The sequence below is a fragment of the Fusarium oxysporum genome, chromosome 15 (genome assembly GCF_000149955.1).
Source record: "Fusarium oxysporum f. sp. lycopersici 4287 chromosome 15, whole genome shotgun sequence".
Classification (NCBI taxonomy): Eukaryota; Fungi; Ascomycota; class Sordariomycetes; order Hypocreales; family Nectriaceae; genus Fusarium; species Fusarium oxysporum.
In genome coordinates, this window is record NC_031000.1 from 501,183 (window position 1) to 524,455 (window position 23,273).

The following is a 23,273-nucleotide window of genomic DNA, read 5'->3' on the forward strand; positions in this document are numbered from 1 at the left end:
CCATCAGAGAGTACTGAATTGTCCTCCTTCGCCGGCTTTCGCGACCTGTCCAGCTTCATTATCATTCCGTCTTCGGAATTGGTATCGGTACTGATATCGCAGTCGTCGTCATCGTCGTCATCTTTAACTTCAACGGCGATACATTGCTCGACTTGATAACTGAAGTGGATGTGTTTACGCTCAACACCTGACGATGAGATCCCTCTGTATGCTGACAATGGTAGCATACTAGAGGTATCACGGCTCATTGGTATCGAAGGGAAGGGGAATATATTGTGATCCATCGTCACTGCTCGATCAAAGGAAAGCTCTCTTAATCGCCGGCTGTCTTTCTGCCTCGCCTGGGCCACTGGGGTTGCCTGCTCGTGGAAGGATGATGTTGACAATGGCCTCAGCAGTATGATATCTGATATGCTCCTTTTCTTCAGGATAGTCTTCCTGTTAGTGTCGACTAGTGAGTTGGACTGGAGCAATGAGGCACCGGAAGGTCCAGTCTGCGTACAGTAGACCTTGCTAGCACCTTGCTGAACGGGCCCATATAGCCAACTCACATCACTATCTTTCAGCCTGCACAAAGTTAGCTTGATACTCCTGCCTAATTCCGTTATGTCCTTACCAGTTGAGTGTTTCGGGGGACATAGTCTTCAGGTTGTTTTTGTATTTTGTCCATGTTCTCCAGCATGCATTCTCCAAACGGGCGCTATTGGGGTCCTCTCCTCGGCGGGTGGTAATATATTTCCATGATGACAGGATTTCTTCCTCCTTCCAGTCATGAGAAAGGTAGTTGACATTCCTCCACAGTTGGGCGTTAATAGTAGTGCCAACTTCAGCGCGCTCGTAGAACTTTCCTAATTCTGGAGAACCCCGTGTTGACGTATCAGCCGGATTATTATTGTCAACAGACGAGGCGTAGTACGGGTCGCCCGCCTGGAGATCCGACCGGCGTTCCAGGCCATCGTCCGGTGCTACAAAGAAACCGTCTTTCTGAAATTGGGGTAACCAAGCGTGCTCTGCCGACGGCTTGACCTAGTGAGTTCCTTCATTATAATCGGACGGGGTGGAAATATCCCCAAATGGTGTCGAGGAACAGGATATATCCATTGATTCGCCGTAGATAGGAGGAGGCGAGGAAGCTGAAGAGGCTGCGGTGTCTGGATGTTCAAGAGACTGATAGCATGTGTCGCTCGCTGGGTCTGCTCCAGACTGAGACGTCGTTGTCCTGCCCGCCAGTTGCGAGGGAGAATGGCATTCTTCCATTTCCGAGAAAACAAAGTAGCTGCTCCCTTCGGAGGAGGGTAGAGCGACCATCTGGATAGATGGTTCATAGAGCTGCCTCCTACACACCGCACGTCATACAGGGGTATATCTAGGCTGCTCGTTTTGAAGTGTAATGAAAGCTCCGGTTTTTTGGGTTGTTAGAATTCGCCCCTGATCTCAAGGGTAGCTCCGGTGTGTGCGACCGTTGGCGAGAAAAGGAAGGTTGAGATCCCAATGACTTAGGCGTGGCGCCGTGCCAATAATGGCCCATAGCAATCGAGATTGAAGAGGAGAGAGGAGTAGCTACGCCATGAAAGCGATAGAGTGACATCATGAATCGCACTCTCTGCGAGGTGTCAGTTTACAGTGAACAGCCCCTCTTCATCTTGGCAATCAGTCATATTCACATGCCAACCACTCCCGGATATCAGGGATACTGCTAGGAAACTCATCCTGCGGTACCGTTGCAGATTGATCGGAGAGTTTCGAGCCACCGCGCCATGGCATCTAAGCCTGTACTCGGTATAACACCTCAGTGATGCATCACTTGCCTAATTGACATTTGTAGCTTAACTCAAAATGCCTTCTCTTCACTTAGTGAGAGCAATGTGCAGCACAGCGCGCAGTGTACAGTGTGCAGGCGCTGGATTTGGGGCGGGAACGGAAAATGACGGTGACGCAAAAAGAATTCACTACGCCAGTAAAAGTGGAAAATTTTGGCGACACTCAAAGATTTGGGCTCCGCCGTCACACTTCCGTGGGTTGTACTGTTGCTTAGATGTTGTCGCTGTCGTTGGTGGACGCGTGCTATTCGTGGCGTGCTCCCTCGAGTCAAAACAACGCGGAGGTAGATGCAAGGACCGGTTGAAGTCCATTGAGTTCTTTTGTGGCTGCTGTTTCCAAAAATCTCATTCTCACTGTTTGTTAGTTAATTGCAATATGACGGTTCGTCCGCGCGAGGATTCTAAATGTGGAAAACGCACTTCTGACGTCGGTGACGAAGGGTTGCATATGCAGTGACCACCAGTCAAAACTGATGTCATCAAGAAACGCACAACTAGCTTGGGCAGACTTTTGAGTTATCTACGGCGCGATCTTATGCACCATATCGACTCCCATTGGCGCTGACATACTGACGATCCACAGTGTCTGCGGAGCCTCGAGAGCTACCGGTAAGAGCACCTACCAATCATCAACTACCACACAGCAGACATCCGACGCTCTCTATGGCTCCAACACAGAGTTTATGTGGTGTCAGGGGATGGAGTAGAAATGTGACGCAGATGGCCGAAACTCAGATGTATCCTCATCTGGCCCCACTACTCGGCGCCTTCCGGTGAGCTGTGTATCTAGTTATCCTCTATGCAGAGCCCTCGTCCCTAAAAGTCCAAGCACAATCACATGCCTGCACATACCATAAACCGTCCACCCATCCCCCGCCTTCGCAACCTCGTTGGTGCCCATTCAAGCCACTGCATATCAGAACTCCAACAGCTTCAAAGCAAGTCGATCATTTTTACATGCATGGCTCTGTGTGTTTTATTGCCCTAGTGAAATTGCCTGTCCCTTGAGAACTCAACGATATGGACGATGACTAATTGCTAGACACCGAAAACCTTGGCAGATTGGCCAATCAGAACCTCATATGTCATCTCCTCAAAGAAAGCGATTTTTGATCTCCTCGGGTTTCGAAGCTGGGCGTTTGAACATCCGGCTCCCATGGGCAAAGTCTGTTTTCTGCTCATGGCCTGGTTGTCCTAGGATTAAGCTTAGTCTCTGCTGATGCTGTGTTACTGACTAGTTTCAGATAAGCTTTTGCGCACTGTGTCCGGCACCGCAGTCCGGTCTGTTAGTTGCTTGTGAAGGCTGCCATATTTAATCCTCGCATCCTCCTCGATCCGCCCGTGCCCTACTCATGTCGTTTGGCCCACCTACTTGGGCAATTCTCCTTGAATTCCCTCTTCTGCCATATCCAGAGCGTCAACCTAGGCCTTTAAAGGTCTCTCATCGTAGCTTATTAACGGGGCTAGCATTTACAGTCCACGGGCCTAGATCATTTTGTATGATCTTCGTATAGTCCTGTTCTTCACCTCTGGGTGATCTTGCCTTCGATTCTCACTCAGAAGTTATCGCCACCACACCATATTAATGATCTCACCATCCTGCATCATGAGCACCGCTTCCCTAATGTCTCGAAACCATATGGCATATCAGCCGGCGCCAGGTCAAATAGACGCCAGCTCATTCTTTAAGGAAGCAATTGATGCCTCCCCAACCCCGATGGAAGTGGGTGTCGGGTCCACCTACATCGCATTACCGACTCAGCCTGCGCAATTTAAGAATCTCGGAGGCGAAACACTACAAAATATACTGCCATCCGTTATGGGAGATAAGAAGTTGAACCGGCGGGACCACACCCGAAGACAATCACAAGCGAATGAGGCGTTTTTCAAGTCCAGTGCTCTGGGCAGGCTGCAGGGTCACCCAAGCCAAGAAAAAGGGGCCGAAAACCCAAGAAGCAGCCAGAAGAGCAGAAGGTAGTGGGTCAACAGGAGAAGCTTGATGATGATGATCCCAAGGATCCCCGCCAGCGCCGAGTGCTCAAACGTAATCGCATTGCGGCGAACAAGTGTCGTCTCCGCAAGCGTGGTGAAGCCTTAGCACTCGCTTCTCGAGAAGAAGTTATGGAGGACCAAAGCCGCTATCTCATGACGTGTTTCGACTCTCTAACGGTCGAAATTTACTACCTAAAGACCCAATTACTGCAGCATACAGAATGCAATTGCGTTCTCATCCAGAACTACATCGCCAATGAGGCGCAGAAGTGTGTGAATAGGCTAGTCGCTTGCTCTACTGCCTTTGATACCTATGACAATTCGCTAAGCCCCTGCGATGGAAGCCCAAATGATGCTAGCACCGCCGAAAACTTGAATATGCAGAGTCTAAATGGAGGCGGTTTCCCGCCAAACCCGAGAATCTCTTCTCGGCAGGGATCTAGCGCCTCGGAGGTTGCAGACGTTAGGTTCGATATGATGAGTTTAGGACCATTTCAAACGGCTACTATGCCACCTGATTCGATGGCATTTACCCAGCCAGTTCCACCGTTGTCCTCCACTGAATATGGACCAGAGTTATCCGTCTACGAGGGACCGCGAGAACACCAAGCGGATGAGGTTGCTTGGGACACATATTTGCATTTTTGACGCTAGTCGCTACCTCTGTCTCTTAATATTAGAAACACGAGATAAGAAACCACGTGAAGTGCTATTTATGATTTTGGTTAAGACGGTGTTGGTTTGTAACGTCTCGTACCTCTATGAATATGGAGCTAGGGCGATGCTTTCCAGTAACCGCACGTCAGGGAGTTGCAAACGGCAATGTAGAAGTGAACTCGATGGCAGTGAAACCGTAGAAAGATCCTGGAGAGGATAGATTACCGACGATAGCCCGGAAACAGCTCTGGCCAGTGGCCAAAGATCGGGTCCACCTTTCTTCGGACCTCACTAGTACACAGGGGGTTGCCCGATTAGTGGAATGGTGCAGAGAGAATCCTTTTAGAAATATCTGAAAGGGTGGTTGCACGATCAAGACATCAGGACTGATCTTACCGCTGTCGACGGCGGGGAAGATACTCAAGGCAGTCACTGCAGACAGATATCTTGTATTGTGGGGACCTTCAGGCTCCTCTGCATGAATCACTTGAGAGCATGCAAGCGAGAATCAGCCGAAGAGGCTTAGCTATGCAAGATAGGGAGTCAAACACTTGGAGAACGTGGCGCGTCACGGAAGGGTTAAAACTGGCTGGACTATTCAGTGTCAGAAGCTGTGGGGCTCTGAGCACCAGCACCAAATCATCCAGACTGTAAATAGAATAATTACCACACTGTACTTTGGGTCGAGACCGCCAGGGGCGAAATACTTTTCATTCTATTCATTGGATCTCGTTTAGGCTCGGTACTAAGCCATGCAGGATGTTGAGGTAACCCTCCCCCTCGCCTGTGACCAGTAACCCCATGCTGGACTCATTCGCGCTTTGGAGTGTGTCGACATACTGACGGAACAAGGTGTTACCGGCACATACTTCGCTAGCCTGGTACCAGCGCAGGTCACTAAGTTCCATGATCCTAAAGGACACTATGCTATGCCAGCAGATCTTACCTGCTTGTCTGGTAGGTGCCTGGTCAGCCACTTGCCGGCATTTGGCCACCGTTAAGCGATAGTAAAGGGCATTATTGCGTCAACCTGGCGGTTTGCATTTGCAAGGAATGATCTGCGTAGCGCTCTGCTGTTATTAACGGGTCAGCTACTGCGCTTAGAAGAGATTCTGTATCTCGAAGCTGGTCAACCAGTGGAAACAAATTGGTGAAAATATGAAGATGAACATTGGGACGTAAATAGGAAGGATTCAATAATAGCAGTTCAATATGTAGAATGTAGTCTATCTCCTAAGAGCCCAACTGGCTGCAATTAGGTCACGACGAGGGGTCGTGGCCAATTAAAATGTACATGATAAGAGGTACTTCTACCGCCCCCTAAATTATGCGGTGGTATAAGTACCAGCAGATCTCATCATTACAAATCGGTACATCACCAATCGCCCAACCGTACCAAGATTGCCCGCCGCGGTGGCTGCTTATTATCATAGGAATTAACTTCCTGTCTTTAATCGGGATCTGAAGATGTATTTATTGAGTAGATGGCAATAATTTGTATAGTAGTTTGACTATAAAATATAGGAAATTGAAGCTATTAGTACCTCGCTCGTACTGTTGTAATGACAGGGATAAGGTGGGGCGGGGTACGGATTGCAGCCTGTTGGGCTCTTAGGAGATAAGTTGGAGAGAGGGTGGGGAGTTGACTGAAGAGGCGATTGTTGCACATTAAGTCTTGCATGAGTGGCTAGATAGAGCAACATCTGCTCCACAACGCTTTGAGCTCGCATTACAAAAATGTGCCAGCCCTGCCTTCGCCTCCTAACTCCCCAACAACGCCAAACATTCCGGCACTCTCCAATATGCCGTCAGGTCAAAAATGGTTGTATGACCCATGCCTCGGTTGTGGCATCCAGACAGAGGGAGCAACTTACTGCTCTAATTTCTGTCGGCTTTCAGAATGCGAGAAGGTGCCGGCACCGACGTACTGTTCAAGCTGGCCTTCCATGCGGAGCGCATCGTCCTCCTCGACATCGTCAGCCCAAGAAGCCAAGTCATCGACCAAAGTAGAGAAGGAATTCAGGGTTTACAATATGTCATTGGACCAGTCGAAGATGCGGAGGAGATTGCATTAAAAGCCGAAATACCTCCACTTCGTTCACACCCCGCCTCAAGGGCTAACACCAGGAGATACATCTCACAATAATGTCGCCTTCAGGGCTCTCCGCGTGCCAACTCCATGATAGATATTCGGAGTCCAGGAGCAGGGCGTATTGACGCGGGAACGACTTTACTGCGCCAGACCCATGGCTTCGTCGACTTGATTCTGCTCCTCGCTTAAAGGCCTTTGGTGGGAAAGGGCCTTCTTGAGGGACTTGATCGCTCTGAAATACGAGGTGGATCCGAACAACCCGGACGAGTCGGACGATGCTCAACTTCGGTTCATACATATCGCATTCGATCGGATAGTCAACTACGCCAAAGCCGTCATCACACCCGATACTATTTCTTGGAATCCTCTATTTGAAGTTAACCGCAAAGACCTTGACAAGGACATGACCAAGCCATTTCATTTCCGATTTAAGCTAGACAGGGCTTCCGTCAGATCAGATTAACAATCAGATATATCAATCAATTCAATCAATTCAGATCAAATACGGTATCCTAACAGATCAATCAATTCAGACACAAGCATCTGTGCATCTGATATCCTTAGAAAGGAAGATATCGCAGGGTAGGCATAAGCTTCATGGGCTCAGGAAACAACTGCATTAGTAATCTAGCTATATGCTTTAAGTAACTCTGCAGGATGGAATACCCCGCACAAGAGACAACTTAGAACAATTAATCCAAACATTTTTGTTACAGCTCACCACATTCACTTTAACCCTTTAAGCACAATCAGTGCGACAGGAAACCATGGCTATGGTCAAGGCGAAGAATCGTATTCGACGTTGTTCTGGGATAGACTACTGTACTAAGGGAAATTTCAGCCTTTTGCTGAGTTTGCTTGCATTTTGCCGTAATTATTAGTTCCACCGCCTTAATATGCACTTTTACGAGCACGGACAAAGACTCGCTCTGCATACACATGGACGGGGTTACTTCCCTAGAAATCTTACTAGCCGACTTACCCGGTAGGGTAACACCAACCTGGTCTAAAAATGTGGACCTTCGGCTTGAAACAGCCACTATCAACAGCTGTTTTTTGCCGCTTCGAGGGCAGTCAAGTGGATGTGATATAAAAGCTAAGCTAAGGGACGGCAGCGTGTCATTGACAACCTGTTAAGTCCTCCCATAATGCTAGTCAGCCAAGGCTTAGGTTTCGGCCTGGGGATGAATGCATGCTTATTGAGCAGCATCAACACGTCTCTAAAGGGAAAATAATTAAAAATTGAATTACGTGTCAGGACGTCCTTTCTCCGTGTGCAGAGGGCATGGGCCTAGTCGAGCCGCCAAGAACAATCGCTCATCCACAACATCCGGGCTAACGGAAAATCCCGATGTACAAAGATTGGGGTACGTTCCTCTTATTTTTAACTGGGTCTGTGCCATTTATCGGGAGCCTGTCATGGGAGTAATCTGATTGGTTATCACTGAATCAGGCCGGCATGATCGCATGAGCTGACTTTCATCTGTCTCATTTTTGTACACTGCTATGGCGGCTTGCTGGAGGAGACGTTGGCCAGATTAGATTTGGCATGCATATCGCCGTTTCTGCGGGTTCGGGAGTGCATTTTCGATTCTCGAAGGATATCAATAGGAGGACTAAAAGAGCAGCATTTGGCGATGCTCTATGCCAAGCGGTGATGACGTCTGCCGCAAAAGGGTTACAGGAGATGACAAACTTTCCAACGCAATTTTCCCCCGAAGTGTACAACTGCGATATTCACATTCCCATAGATAATTAGATGGCACCATGAAGCTTCCATATCTCCTCAACTCTAATTGTGGCAAGTTTACAAATATCGAATCGGCTGTCCTGATGTTCGGTTTGATAGCAGTCTTACTCCTGATCCGCCCGATCGATACGAATCGAACAGCCCTCAGGGATCGACCGATTTTCGATCGATCGGGGTTCGAACGAGCCACACAAGCCACGCGACTCGCCCTTAATGTATTAAGGACCATTCATGGTGCGGCTTTATTAACGCATTTAGCCGCTCGCCCCTCTTCGCACGTGTTCGGAAGTGCAGTCAGGCCCTTAGGGCAAGCTCACAGCGGAACAGGTATCTTAAAATTACAGCCATCATACCAGTAATAGCTCATATTTAGCTGGAAATTTAATAGTAACCTTCTTTGTGGCTTTTAAGCGAAACATCTTGCACGTTTCCTTGCAGATGATATGATACGTTGGAGAAGTCTAAGTACAAGTCATCCTGGCTGGAAATGCTGGGTGGTTATCTTTTCTTTTCTTTTCTTTTCTTTTTTTTTTTTTTCTTTTTCTTTCTTGTTCGTCTGGTCGGCCTCATGATGCCCAAATTTTCTATTGGGGTAAAAGGTGTTCTCGGATTAACTTAGGTACTGACAGAACGTTTTGTGCACAAACGTCGCGACGTGTAATTGCAATGCAGCCTGAGACATTCCTACACTACATGCCGTCAATTATTATCCAAATTGACTGAACTTTTGACTATGAAGCCTTCAAAAACTGATCGAGACTGCTAACTGAAAAGGTTGCGAGAGGTAAAAGAACCTGCGCTCTTTGACTGATGCCAATATTCAATGGCAGCAGGATAGTGGTTGGAAGCATGTGGTAGGTGACATGCCACATATATCTGGTTCATGGCCTAGCTACCTGTTTCACTAGGCAAGTTGGCAAACGGTAGTGCATATCATCTTGTGCTGCTAGCACCGAGGGGAGACTCTATGTACACAACCGCAAAGTAGAAGGTTGAATGATTACAGAGAGCCTAGAACTTTGTGTACGTTAGTAGTGAACCATTGTCTTACAAGAAAGGCCAGGCAAATGTAGAGAAGGAGGCCTACAGCAGCGAGCTTGTCATACCGTCCAGCATACAATATCGTGGTCATTATGATAGTAACTTTCCCGACCACTGGGATGGTACTTTGAACCACGGAACTAGCACTCCGAAAGTATCGACATCCACTAGGCAGGTCACGAATAATCCTAGGGCTGAGCTAGACAAGGCGGCCCAAGATAACAGCCCAACACCCGCTTCACAGTCAAAAAGAACTTCTGGAACGCGAAGAAAAAAAAAAAGAGACTCACAATACATCTGACACTTCTGAAGGTGGCAGTAGTAGCACTTATACCAGTGCTCCGTCGCCATCTGCCGTAGCTAGTCACAGCCCTGCTTCACAGAACAGCCACACGAGTATTAGTTCAAAGTCTACATCCATGGCACCCACGGCTTCGACAACATCGAATCGTCGGAGAAAACTTCGCATTGCCTCTCGAATATCAAAAAAGAAAAAGAAAAAAACAAGCACAATAAACTCAATGATGCTCCAGAAGAACACCTGGTTCGAGCATCCCATAACCGCGTCGAAAAGCAGTACCGCAACCGCCTCAATGCTCAATTCGAATCCCTTCTTAATGCTTTGCCGACGAAGATTGGCAAGGTGACAACAGCAATGGAGGCGATAACGAATGATATGGTATTGACGATCTGGACCACCCAGTGAGCAAGGGCGAAGTTCTTGAAATGGCTCGCAAGGGTATACAAGCGCTGGAACGAGAGAACAATGAGCTCCAGCGCGAGAACCTCGAACTTCAAGGCAGCCTTCGACAACTTAAAGGACCTGCCTCCGATGACACCGTATCCTCGTCTGACCTAGAAAGGCCATTCAATTTCAATAAATGCGTCCAATAAACAAGTTGTTTGACCTCCAATTAGTGGAGGGTTGTCATCCCAGTACTCAGTTGATGTACCATTTCCGGTCGGTCAACCCCAAAACACGGGGGCGCTCAGACTATGCGCGCACGCGACTCCCGGCCCGCAAGGCCCACATGGCAATGGCGTGATCATTTACAGGCTAAATTGCATGGCCTTAGTAAAGGAAGTGAGCGTTATGCAAGGGCCCACACGGGTGAGCTTGTAGGGATGACGTTGGTAAGGGCCAGAACGTGGTCCCTCGAGCTGGGTGTGGGACTTGCAGACAGGGCACTGCAGCGCTTGGTTTCAAGGGTTACAGTCGGCGACACTCAAGAGCATGCAGTCTTGATGTGCAACAAAGGTGCAAGAATAAGGGGACTCTGGACGACGAAGAATTCAGATGGGTTAGCTCCATACATTGAACGACGACAAACCTACTACTTGATCAAAGGAAGTCGCGGGTTCGCTCCCCGTCGCTAATACACTACGAATAACGAGGGCTTGGCCCAAGCATGCATAGACGACATTGGTGGCAGCGATTGCTGCCAACAAAATTGTGGCTCTTAGACAATGCGGCTGGGGGGTTAGGACACGGACCTGTGCACGGATACGTTGGCAAATAACTTCGTCATCATACGTTCTGTCTGTGCTCAGCCCAGTAGGTAATTTGAAATGTTCAATCTGGGGGAGTTGCTTAGGAACTCGCGAAAAGCCACTTACAGCTCATTTTTGGAGAAAGGTTATTAACTCCTCCCGAACCCAGGACCAATTAATTTCCAGTGAGGCAGGTGCATTTAGAATCTGCCCAAAATCTAGCCCAAGTCAGCTCTATCCATAAATGTTCCTCACCCCAGATTTCTCGAATGAGCCATTCGATCTTTCATTTTTCTTTCTCCAGTGTCAGATTCTATGACAATTCGATATCGAAATCTAGCCATTGCGAAGCCAGTGCTGATAACCTACCCAACTTAAGCTTGAATTATCAGCCCAAACAATCGATACTTGCCAACTTTCGAGCGCCGATATTCTCTCAATTTCTTGCCGACCTCTCACAGTTGGGACATCAACATGGGTGTGTCTCGATGTATCAGTACTAGAGTCTGGGATGAGTTAAGTCGTGGTAAGTGACTATTAGCCCCTTGTACTTATGCCTATCGACTGCCGCTAACAACTGTCCACAGTACTTGAGTTAGCCCCTCAAGGTAACGACGCGATCAGTTGTGACAATAGCACTGGGCTTCAATGTCCCGAATGCTCAGACAGCGAGAGCTGCCGATATACCGTTCCCGTCTACTGTGCCCAATATGCTACATCTGCCTCCAGGAGGAATGCAGAGGCCGAATCAAAGAAAGGCGGCTGCGGCCTAACCATTGGCGGCATCATTGGCGGTATCATCGCTAGCATTATAATAATTTTCGCCGCTACATATTTAGTTTGGAGGTTCTATATCAAGCCTAAGAGGTCACAGAGTCCCACATCTATCCATGTCTTCGACATGGACCCTATGCAAGGTTCCGAAAAGGATGCCGCTTCGAGGAGAACTTCTCTCTTATCGACACATACCGTTCACTCTATGGCTCCCACCATCCTTACTCGAGCCTCCAATATTATACAGATCGCCTACATCCCCGGCGTTACCAACCGAGCGGCTCTGATGTCATCAAAGCGTGCTGTTTCTTCCGTCCCGCTGGCCCCCATGCGTCACACGGAGGGCAACCGAGGCCATGAGAACAATGACCAACACTTTTTCTTCCCTTGCGACCTTCAAGGATCGACCCATTCGAATCTATCTCGGTATTATTAACAGGCGATTTAACTACCGTCGTCCATACAAATCGATGCTCGGTTCCGTTCGCAGTGTTGTCTCTCTGCAGTTCACTGCGCGTGGTTGCAGTTCTGGTTGCGTTTCTAGATTGTGCTGACAGCATGTTTCAACGCTTACTGTTCGGGCATGCTCTCTTTGTTCTTTGGTCAGTCGGCGAAAGTCGCCGTGGACTTTCCTTGGGCGAGCTGGGCACTTGTGAAAGTTGGCGTGGTGAGGACCGATGCAGTTGACACATTGTTCCGGGACAATACAATCATCTGGAGCGTAGCCAGTCTTGCCCCAACGTCGGCAGGGAGGGCTCTTGTGGAAGGTGGGGAAGGAGGGATAGTCCCAGTGTGTTTTACACTGCCTATGACGATCGTCTTTTGTCAAGAAGGGTAGCCGTGCGGCTGCCAAATAGAGACCAGTATTTCTTAGTCGGCTTCAGGAAAGAGACAAGCAGGGTCTTATCAAGGGGTTATCCGAGGTATGCTACGAAGGGCGCACGCCAACATGCTTGAGCCCCGTCTGCATTTCTATTTCATCGTTCGCAACACTTCCGCTGTCCAACTCATTGCCATGGAAGTCGGTTAGTCCACGTGGAAAGTCTGCGACCGCAAAGGTAAACCACTTCTTGTTGGTCTCCACCCTGGTGGCCCTAGAGTCTGCTTCCCACTCCGCCTGCTTCTCTACGGAGAAGTCACGGATCTCAGGGTCGGTGGTCTGGATGGCCATTCAGAGTTGAGTTGAAATACCTACCGGATCCAGTCCGAGACAGCGCTGAGCTTCCACAGATGAGGGTCCGGATTGCGTAGCCATTAGGTTCTGGCCTGAGCTCTGGCTTCCAGGCGGATGAAGACCGAAGGTCCTCGCAGAGTGGGGGCGCTAGTAACCGGTTGCCCCTAGAGATGAGGGGGGTCAATACGTTGTTGTCGTCATCGTTCTTAATGTTGACGCTGATGGCTTAAGTGGCCATAAGCAGCAGGAGGCGAGGCAGCGACGCTGTTGTGGGTAGGTTTGGAGGTAGATCTGGCACTGGAGAGCTCGTGGCTCCGGGAGTTTAGGAAGACATTAGGAAACTATTGGATGAACTGTCATTCCAGCCCAGTAATAAATTCTCTAGCAGCTTCTTCGAGCTTGACTCAGGGGGCATGGAATACTATCAACTTAGCATTATACTCCTCGACGCGTTCGTGTGCGAGCCTATTGGCTGACTTGACAATGGAGATCGGGTACTATGCTTGAGGAGATAAGGGGCAAGCAGGGTGAGCTACTTCCGTAGCTGCGGCACTGGTGGTAGCATTGAGTGACGATGACGGCGTATGAGCCATCCATCCGGGACCGAGGCAGCGGGCGGATTTGTCGTGGAGGATGCCATCGCCGCCGCTTTCGGGTTGCGCAAACCGAAGTTGGGACGTTTGTTACGCACTTATTAAAGAACAAGCTGTCGATAAGGCTACTTGTCAAAACTTGCATGCCAAGAAAATGAGATTATAAGTAGAGGTTATAATAACCTAATCAACCTCGTGAAAATCACGACAGATTCCGGGTAGGCACGACCACCTGCCGGAGAGCCGCTCACCTATGGTGCGTGTGAAATTGTTGATACCGCATGACTAAGATGGTCCGATCTCCCGTGGCTAGGATGTGGATCCTATGTAAGGAGTTGTGCTCCTCTCAGGCCCAAGTAACTTAGACTTTTTAGTGATACCTTCGACTCCACGCAGTATTGCTTCATCACAAATGTATCAAATTATTTTTCAAATACAGGATTTGATATTCTCGATACGAAACGATTCATTCGTACATTTGTTTTGACTTACTTGATAATTTGTTGGATTGGGTTGTATTTATGAGCAGCACCGCGTAGGTGGCGCGACGGCTGGTCACAGTAAGTCATTCATGTAAGCATTAAGGAAGAGCGAGCGCCTCGATGATATCCTGAAACGTGGCGTAATCATTAGTGCTAACTATATCTGTTTTCTGACATCAGCGAGCGTACATCATACTGCTACATTGTTACGAGCAGCTATTATTTACCAGCTTACGATATAAAATAGCGTGCTATCTAGAGACGTAGTTGCAATTATGCTTAAGCTACTCACATATCAAATTACGCATCACTTATAACGACCTCTAATCCTGACAGTTCCTGCCCGAGAAGCGCCTTTATTTTGAGAACTTCCATGATGGCTTTATCGGAGTCCAGAAGAGCTGCGCGATGTCGTGGGCATGAGGTTTGTGACTAACGCGAACTCTTTAAAAATGTAACTCCGGGGCCCCTTAGCCGCATCCTAATGGCGCTTGGGGCTTTCCTACCGATAAAGGTTAATTCACCTGCGGGAAGGTCATTTTGCGGCAAGACCGTCGCGGTCCGTGCTTCATTTTATATACACGCACCATGGTTATTTCAGCGTGAACACACACAGACATAGTAGAATAAAGCCCAACCTCTCATACTATTCCGCTAAGAATCGTAGAAATGCCTCCATCAACCCGAGAGCAACCGAATCGCGACGTTATAGACCTAGATGAAGATATTGGCCTTCGCGTAATAGGCGTTCAACGGCGTCGGCTGTGAAGTTTGCATGGATTTAGCATGTGGCCCACTCAAACCTCCTACCTGTTGCTAATCAAACATGAGCCAGGATGCGGAGGATTTTCTTCATGCACGATTTGGTCAACAAGTTGTCACGCATACGGCTTTGCAACGGGATGATATGCCAATGGCGGACTTTCTGAAAGCAGCGCCTACCACAGCAAATAGCTGGACGTTTGAGATTGGTTCAGCATCTTGGCTTGGTTATTCAAAACAAGCTTCCTACCACGGTGCAGACACAACATTACACAGCAGCCGGCTCCATAAGGCAAAATAATTTGGCAGTCCTTGAACTAGCATCCACATTTAGCGTAAGTGGCCACCTGCCAATTGAACGTAAGAATTGCCTAATTGACGCAGCCAAATCAATCGCACCCACAACAGCTCGAGCTGGCAGATTTTGCCATCAGAATGACCCCCGCTCCAGCGGTTGGGTCGTTGATTAATTTAAGGATAGTACTTTACCCCTTGCGGCTGTGTTGTGTTAAAGGCTGTGCTAAGCAGATTCCATCTCCTGACCCTAATCAAGCATGTAGAACAGAAATGCGCCGCATTTCCACTTCTGCACCAATCAGAATCTCCATTTTCTTACCCCGAATTTCCCCTCTGGAAATGCGCCGCATTTCCATCTAGGCCTGTAAACCGAGACCGCGAAATGCGCCGCGTTTCTTCCACGAAGGCCCGTGCCAACCATGTAGGCGACCGCATTCCTAGACTTCAGAGCGTGTAGTAATTTCCGTTGTGTCGATTAGGAGGAAGGGAGCAGCGATCAAGCTCTCTCTTTGTTCTTTGCTAAATGTGACTTCATAGAAGGTATCTGACCCTACTCTTCTATTCTTAATTGATGTGTCCCCCTAATTGTCGTATACCCCCGTCCAATTCTCAAGTGCTTGGCTATGTCCGGCTTGTTCCCACGTTATCCATACTATGATGACTTACTCGTCCCATTTCGATCGACCGTCTGCGAGCGCGTTACACACGCGTGTGAACGCGTACTTTATTTATCATACATTATCTACCTTATCTACAATCTTGATCGGAGGTTTGTTTCATAGAAAAAAATATCATATATGTCAAAAAGTATTTAATTGGGTAATATGAAGAGGGCCAAGCTAGTATAGGTCAGATTATTGTAATAAAATAAATGCTGACAGTTTTTATTTATTTGCGGGAAGTTCCTAGATTCTGAAGGTGGGCCTACTAGGAACTCTGGATAGGATAGAAATAACGTAGCTGGCTAAACTTGGCATACAGTGCTGTGATATTTATACTTCTTAGCATGGGAAAGCCGGCGAGGCTGAGTGGGTTTTGCTTAGAGTATCAGCCCCCAAAAAGATAGAACCGCCTATCAAATGTCTCAACAACGAGATAAGATGTTGTAAGTTCTATGAGGTGTAATCTATCGGGCGGAACAGATCCATTTATTCATTCATTTATTAAATAAACGCTACATATCAAATGTTGACTTACGGTCATTCTCTAACAATGTTCAGCTTGCTAACCTAACACAGCCTGCGACCTGGAAACACGACGAGCGGACAGAGCTGATTACTTAGCAAGAGCTGTGATTTCTTGCAAAATGCCGTGACAATAACGTTGAAAGCCTCTCGCAGCTACCCTATCACGACGTCGACTATAAGTCTGTAGAGGGCCGTTGTAATGAAGCCTGTTTCTGAATTTGCTCGTATAATGCACCAGACCTTTGTCCTCATATGGTAGGTTGACATGAATTTCGCGCTTGAACAGTTGGTTAGGATTGTCCAGTTGCTCCCGAAGAATCAGTAAAGTATCGAGAGTAGACTTAATGCTCGCCGACATGTCTTCAAGATTTCTGGGCGCATCGAAGAGTGTTTGCATTACATCGTCATTTGAATCTTGTGATGGACTAAAAAGGATCCTCCCCTGGGCGATTAATCCATCAGTGAGGTCGTTTACTACTCAGCCGGTGGCGGATAGCTTCACGGCGTAACAAGGCCATCGTGGCACGTCACGTTTCTGGTGTATACGATAAAAGCAATATCTGATTAGCTAACACTACCAACTTGACCAATAATATGGAGCGTCTTATTGTTGTACAACAGTTGTTTGGGAAGTCCGGTAGTGTTGTACAACTTCAACAAAAGTAGTGTTGTACAACTATACAACAGTTGTACTCATATAACAACACTACAATACGCATGTATGCATATTTACGAAGACTATGACGGGAGTGGCAAATTACACTTGCAACTCGCCATTGATTTCCACCAGGATGGCATGGACTATTGCACTGGAAGCGGGCCCTGTTACGCGTTCGTGTAAACTTGGCCGATTTAGGAACGGGGCTCGTTCCGGCTAAATACTTGAGGAGGGGTAGGTTGCGGTACAAAGACCCTGGCTAGGTCCCCTTGTAGGAGCCTTCCTCAGTAGCCCAAATTTCAATTAACTCTTCTGGCCACACCTACGGTTGTACCCCTTGAACCACTTATTCTGAGATTATCTACCCAGCTCTAGTCTATGTACTGCATGTTCTCAATGATCAGAGCAGAGGCACCACCCCCGCCGTTGCAAATACCAGCACAGCCAATCCTAGCCTTCTTCTCTTTAAGTGCCGAGGTAAGGGTAGTGACGATGCGGGCACCAGAACAGCCAAGCGGGTGGCCAATGGCAACAGAGCCACCATACACGTTAACCTTTTCGGGGTTAAGACCAAGAATTTTGATATTTGCGAGGGCTACCGCGGAGAAAGCCTCGTTTATCTCATACAAGTCGATCTGCTCAGCGGTCAGACCAGCGTGCTTAATGGCCTTGGGAATGGCCAGTGAGGGGGCAACAGTGAAACGCTCAGGCTCTCGCTCAGCATCACCCCAGCCGAGAATCCGGGCGAGTGGCTTGAGGTTTAGCTCCTTGAGCTTGGCCTCGGAGACAAGAACGACAGCGGCGGCACCATCGTTGATTGGAGCAGAGTTAGGTGCAGTGATGGTCCCATCTGGTCTAAAAACGGGGCCCTTTGCCTTAAGCTTGTCGATATCAAGGTTCTTGATCTCATCGTCCCGTTCAATCTTGTAGGAAGGCTTCCCTCGGCCACTGCTGATCTCTATAGGAACAATCTCGGTGAAGAGACCAGCTTCGGTGGCAGCCTGGGCCTTCTTGTACGATTTGATTGCATACTCATCTTGAGCCTTACGGGAGAGACCATACTCTCGAGCGCAAAGCTCGCCAGCAATACCCATGTGCTCCTTATCATACGGATCTGTCACGCCGTCCTTGAGAACGCCATCATTCAAGGTCTGGTCGCCGTATTTTACACCGGTTCTGAGACCGACTAGGTAGTGGGGGGTATTAGACATAGACTCGGTACCGCCAGCAACAACAATATCGGAGGTGCCTAGCATGATATTCTGAGCACCAAGAATAATGGCCTTCAAAGACGAGGCGCAGACCTTATTCACGGTAGTAGCGATAGTGGTCTGGGGGAGGCCAGCTCCTATAGCGCATTGCCGGGCAGGGCCCTGACCAAGACTATTAGAGGTTAGCATGTGGATTCATGAGAGCAGAAAAGAGAAGCAGTCAAGGATGCACTAACCCAGCACTGAGGACATTGCCAAAATAGATCTCGTTAACCTCCTTAGATTCAATACCGGCTCGCTCAACAGCAGCTATGAGCAGTAATGGTCAGCCAAAAGATTCCCTTAGATCAGTATCTCAAGGTAGGCCCATCTATACCCCTGATAGCAGTAGAACCTAGTTGAATGGCTGTTAAGCTCGACAGCGAGCTGTGAATATTAGCAGCATGAGCTTAGCAGAGGAAGACAGAACTGGAGTGGCCTCCTGGTCAAGCAAGTTTAATATACCCAAGAAACGAGCCGATTGGCGTACGGGCCACCGACACAATGTAAACAGGAGGAAGACCGGCCATGTTGACGAGGCTATTTATAAGATGGATAAACCTAACTCATTCTCTCGCGACTAGTGAAAGAGATGCAGATACTGAAGAAGAAGGATCAAGCAAGATGATGAAATGCAGCAATTCAACTGAAGATGTTGAGCAGGTTTTATTTTGAAGCCAAGGCAGAGACAAGGTTCTGCTTATCATCGTGCCCTTCGTCTTCGCGCTTAAACCCTTACTTCCCCGCCGGTATAATTATATAAGATGGCCGATAAGAAATGCATGTGGAGTAGTTAGTTATTTTTGGTCTTGAATCGCGACTGGGGGTTTAGTGATGGCCCTTGATCAGTAATCGGTATTAGCCCAGACTCTTGTACATTAAAACAGGGGTCCGTTTTATTTTCATACACACTAAGCCATGATTAGTTTATATCGGCAAGATGACCAAGAGGCAATTCTTGGTATTATATAATATTTGTGTGTATTAAAATAGAAATTTGTCTTTTAGTACTCCGTACAGAGCAACATTAATAATCACTTACTAGGAAGTTGACGTATATCATAAGCGAGCGGCCAGACAAGCAAGTGGCCCACTTCACCACGCTCAAGCTCCTAATACACACACACGCGCAAGTCTACTACGCCCGGTAGGCCAACACCCAAAGGGCTTTGAAGCTAAAAGTACGTAAAATCTCTCTAATTATTACCTTACTCTCACCAAACCCTTACGAATCTCGCCTCATTCTTTCCAATCTAGTCATCGTTCTTTTCCATTATCCTCGTAGGTATCAGTATGTAGCAAGCCACCCTGAAGCCCAGTTTCTCCAAGTGTTCAGTTTCCTATCTTCGGCGGCTGAAGCATTGCCTGCTTTTGGTTGTTCGAGGGGTAGCTATTGTTAGATGAGTTTAGAATCAATAAGTTAGTAATGTTTCTGTTATCGCTGTGCCAGGCGACCTGTAGCGATCGCGAACCTGATCATGGCCCCCGCCGCGTCCATGTCTGGTGTCCATTTCTGTCCATCTGATGCTGCCTTGCCATCTAGGTGAAAGGAGAGGTTGCCGCGTTTTTCTTCCGTAATTGTAGCGTCTCTCTACGGTATATCGTCCACTTCACGCAACGGAAGAGGAAATGCTCTACCGTTTCTTTTGCTCGCCCACACGGGCACTCATCCGTCGGTGCTGCCATGACCTGATATAGGTAACCATTCAATCGCGCCATTCGAGTTCTGAGCTGCGCCAGCACGCTGGCTTCCTTCCACCACAACTGGTCGTATAGCAGGCGAGTATGTGTACCGGGCAGAGCTGAGTCAACCTTTCTAGAATGCTTGCCGACTCCCTCTGGCAGTCTCCTCTCGCTTCACAGATCTGCTTTTGTTTGACTGAGAATTGTAGTCTTCGCTTTGACTGCCCCCTTACGCGGCGTGACGTACGGCTCCTTTGCATGACGGGCCGACGTCTTGGCTATCTTCTGGATTTCGAGCTCACTGTTAGAGGGTAGCCAGATGAGGTTAACTCCGTTCCCCTCTCCTCGAAACTTCTCCACAGCATCGTATATCTCTCGGATATGCCCTTGACCCGATTGTTGGCGAGGGTTATGGCCTGTGCCGCTAATCCGTTCCTCGTCAAGATCATAATGGCTCGATGTTTCTTCTCTGGCAGACAGGCTCCTAGTATTACGACCCAGTCTCACCACATACGTGACTCCAGTCACCCCCACGGATTTTAACTAATAACCTAAGACAATCTAAGTCGAACCGACCCTATTTGACTTATACTACTAGACCCGCTTCAGTCAACTTAGTTTACTAATCTTTTATAATATTAAATATAACCAAACTATGTTAACCATATTTAACTTATTATATAGTTGAAGTAGCTAATTGAGGAGATACCGGACCTAAGCTATCTATACCCAGGGTCGGGAAGCTGCTAACCCCTATGTCCGGCCTGGTGCCACAAGCTTCTTCAGCTAAACGAATTAAGGTTTCCAGGACATCTCCACCCAGCAGGTAGCTTTGAACTTTGGCATACCTAACCTTCAGTATATGAGGAAGCCTCGGCTAATTCAAAATTAGGTTGTGATGCCTGATTGACCCAGAACAGTGAAGAGCTTGCAGCATGGAGCCATTCAGGAAGCAATTTTCACCAGAAGACATTCCTGATCTATCAGGAAAAGTCATTATTGTGACAGGGCAAGTACGAATCAATTGCATTGGACCTGGCTAATGACTGTGCGGCTACAGAGGCGGAACTGGAATCGGCAAGGAAACGGTAACCCAACTTCTGCGACGTAATGCTCGAGTATACGTGGCGTCCCGGTCAAAGAAGAAATTTCAACAGTTGTTAGAAGACTTATCAGTTCCCGATCATTACGAGTCTTTGAGGTTCCTGGAACTGGACTTGTCAGACATGAAGAGCTGCATTCACGCGGCGAAGCAGTTTGAGAAGCTCGAGAAGAGGCTTGACGTCGTGGTTGCTAATGCCGCTCTCTCTGTGATGGTAGGGCCAAGATTGAAAAGGACATTCCTTTCATAGCTCTGATAGGCATTGTCACTAATACTCTATAGCCTCAGACGCTGACAAAGGATGGGTTGGAGATTCAGTTTGGTGTAGGTTTACTACACTGCTGCACGTGTGACCTACGACTAACGCGATATTAGACCAACGTAAGAGTGGTGGAAACTGCCGATCTCGATGGGTGGAGGCTAATCATTTCAAACTTTAGCATCTCGGACACTTTGTATTTGTTTACAACCTCTTGGTAGGTGCATGGTGGGCAACCTTGCTCCATCCGCCTTATTGGAGCATTCGTGAACAAAGGAACCCTACAGAATCAGACAATAGCAAGTTGTCGTAGCAGTCAACGTGCACATAAGCATGATCCTTTTTCGGTCAGCAAGGATGCTGTGAGGTGTGATGTTAGATTTGTAACTCACAGCGCTTCGTGTCTTTTTTTTTTCTTCCAGCTCGAAACGCCAACACCAGCGAGAAATATAGGTCTCGAAATACAGAAAATCCCCACATTCTACAAGTTGAGGGTGGCCGTAGCTTCAAGCTTGTGATTGAGTGCCTGACAATGGCTCAGTTTTACGGTATAAATGAAGGTGCTATCTGGGAATTCCAGGAGGAGCCGAGTGCCCTTTGGGCAGGTGGGTCAGTTCTCTATCTTAAGCGAAGAGAGCACAAGATGGTATGCATCAGAATGATGACAGATTGCAGATCCAACTAGAGCGGGGTCTCTCATGGCGGAGACGGCAGCAAGCTTTGGGAGTTTTATATTTCAGTCACTGAAATAACCAGCCCCATTCCCTTACCATATTTTCTTGGCCTTTGCCTTACTCCTATCAGCCTTAAATCACCGGACTATTCACTCCTGTTTGTGAATCTTGTCCCAGGGACATGGGCGAACTTGGCATCGAACGACGTAAAGCCTCACCGTCATAGACAATTGAACATGCATCATCGGCAAGCCAGAATACTACATCGACGGTACGAAGAGATAACCTTCGACCAGTCCCTTTATTGGGACGAGGCGGATCCCCCTCCGAACCCCAACACCTCCATATTCTAACTCAGCGAGCTTCTGAAACCACAGCCGCATTTGCCTCTGCCCTAGGAATTATTCACAGACGATTCTGACAGAATCGTCCATACAAAATGCGATTTTTCAGGCCATGCATTACTACAATATCGCTTACTACTGGGCCGAGTCGCTGATTGGTTAAGATTTCCACTTGAGGTTAGTTAGGGTTAGCATCATTTTTTAAGGTTTACGGCATTTTGGCAAAAAGGGTTCTGCAATATAGAATAAGATCATGATAGCATTTACTAACGTGAATCACTAGTATGTGAGCCAGACAAGCATGTGAGCCAAAAATCCCTCATCCTACATCATCACTACCTAATCAAATAATTCTCAACCACCCAGTATGTCACAACCCAATAAAGAAGGTAGAATCCTTCTTGCACTTCAGGCCCTTCAAAATAACCCAAAATTAAGCATCCGGCGCGCTGCAAATATATATAACGTCAATCGCAGTACATTACGTCGCCGCCAGAATGGCGCTCAATCCCGACGCGACTGGACACCAGGATCACGAAAGCTATCTAATCTAGAAGAAAAGACTTTAGTTCGCTTTATTCTAAAGCTAGATTCCCAAGGGTTTCCCCCAAAACTGTCTTTTGTTGAAGCAATGGCTAATTGTCTCCTCGCTGACCGCAACGCGTCACCTGTCGGCATGCACTGGGCTAACAATTTTATCAAGCGACAACCAGAGCTCAAGATGCGTTTCTTTCGGAGATATGATTACCAGAGAGCCAAATGTGAAGATCCGACTATTATTCGAAATTGGTTTAGGCTTGTAGAGAACACAATCGCGAAATACGGTATCCAATCACATGATATTTGGAATTTTGATGAGACTGGCTTTATGATGGGCATGATTTCAAGCGGAATGGTCGTCACAGGTTCAGAAAGGCTTGGAAGACCGAGATCAGTGCAGCCTGGAAACCGTGAATGGATTACAGTCATTCAGGCGATTAATGCGGAAGGCCAGGCGATTGAGCCGTTTATCATTGGCGCGGGCCAAAATCACCTTGCTAACTGGCATGAAGAACCTACCCTCCCGTGCGATTAGGTTATTGCAATGAGCCAAAATGGCTGGACAAATAACGAACTGGGTCTTGAGTGGCTAAAGCACTTTGACCGACGCACAGCTGATCGATCAGTTGGTTCCTATCGTCTTCTGATCCT

At 47.8% G+C, this 23,273-nt stretch overlaps 8 protein-coding genes across 8 annotated transcripts; 5 read left to right on the plus strand and 3 right to left on the minus strand.

The window, feature by feature from the left end:
• Nucleotides 1-297: 297 nt before the first annotated feature.
• Nucleotides 298-1,325, minus strand: FOXG_16734 (uncharacterized protein; the record flags this gene model as incomplete). Its single annotated transcript, XM_018396752.1, has 4 exons — nt 298-434; nt 482-567; nt 617-1,026; nt 1,089-1,325. The coding sequence occupies 4 exons, from the start codon at nt 1,323-1,325 to the stop codon at nt 298-300; spliced, it is 870 nt and encodes a 289-aa protein (XP_018257508.1).
• A 2,101-nt stretch (nt 1,326-3,426) lies between these two features.
• FOXG_22574 (uncharacterized protein) lies at nt 3,427-4,460 on the plus strand (the record flags this gene model as incomplete). The annotated part of the gene is made up of 2 exons (XM_018402989.1): nt 3,427-3,701; nt 3,752-4,460. 2 exons carry the CDS (start codon nt 3,427-3,429, stop codon nt 4,458-4,460), a joined length of 984 nt encoding a protein of 327 aa, XP_018257509.1.
• Nucleotides 4,461-6,369: 1,909 nt separating this feature from the next.
• FOXG_22575 (uncharacterized protein) lies at nt 6,370-7,024 on the plus strand (the record flags this gene model as incomplete). The annotated part of the gene is made up of 2 exons (XM_018402990.1): nt 6,370-6,493; nt 6,753-7,024. The coding sequence occupies 2 exons, from the start codon at nt 6,370-6,372 to the stop codon at nt 7,022-7,024; spliced, it is 396 nt and encodes a 131-aa protein (XP_018257510.1).
• A 3,054-nt stretch (nt 7,025-10,078) lies between these two features.
• On the plus strand, nt 10,079-10,246 carry FOXG_22576 (uncharacterized protein; the record flags this gene model as incomplete). The annotated part of the gene is made up of 1 exon (XM_018402991.1): nt 10,079-10,246. The coding sequence occupies one exon, from the start codon at nt 10,079-10,081 to the stop codon at nt 10,244-10,246; it is 168 nt and encodes a 55-aa protein (XP_018257511.1).
• Nucleotides 10,247-11,317: 1,071 nt separating this feature from the next.
• On the plus strand, nt 11,318-12,742 carry FOXG_22577 (uncharacterized protein; the record flags this gene model as incomplete). The annotated part of the gene is made up of 2 exons (XM_018402992.1): nt 11,318-11,369; nt 11,431-12,742. The coding sequence occupies 2 exons, from the start codon at nt 11,318-11,320 to the stop codon at nt 12,051-12,053; spliced, it is 675 nt and encodes a 224-aa protein (XP_018257512.1). The 3' UTR covers nt 12,054-12,742.
• On the minus strand, nt 12,546-12,788 carry FOXG_22578 (uncharacterized protein; the record flags this gene model as incomplete). The annotated part of the gene is made up of 1 exon (XM_018402993.1): nt 12,546-12,788. One exon carries the CDS (start codon nt 12,786-12,788, stop codon nt 12,546-12,548), a length of 243 nt encoding a protein of 80 aa, XP_018257513.1.
• Nucleotides 12,789-17,141: 4,353 nt separating this feature from the next.
• Nucleotides 17,142-18,550, minus strand: FOXG_16735 (acetyl-CoA C-acetyltransferase; the record flags this gene model as incomplete). The annotated part of the gene is made up of 4 exons (XM_018396753.1): nt 17,142-18,153; nt 18,218-18,290; nt 18,358-18,407; nt 18,486-18,550. 4 exons carry the CDS (start codon nt 18,548-18,550, stop codon nt 17,142-17,144), a joined length of 1,200 nt encoding a protein of 399 aa, XP_018257514.1.
• A 2,379-nt stretch (nt 18,551-20,929) lies between these two features.
• FOXG_22579 (uncharacterized protein) lies at nt 20,930-21,285 on the plus strand (the record flags this gene model as incomplete). Its single annotated transcript, XM_018402994.1, has 3 exons — nt 20,930-21,019; nt 21,088-21,129; nt 21,181-21,285. 3 exons carry the CDS (start codon nt 20,930-20,932, stop codon nt 21,283-21,285), a joined length of 237 nt encoding a protein of 78 aa, XP_018257515.1.
• Nucleotides 21,286-23,273: the final 1,988 nt, after the last annotated feature.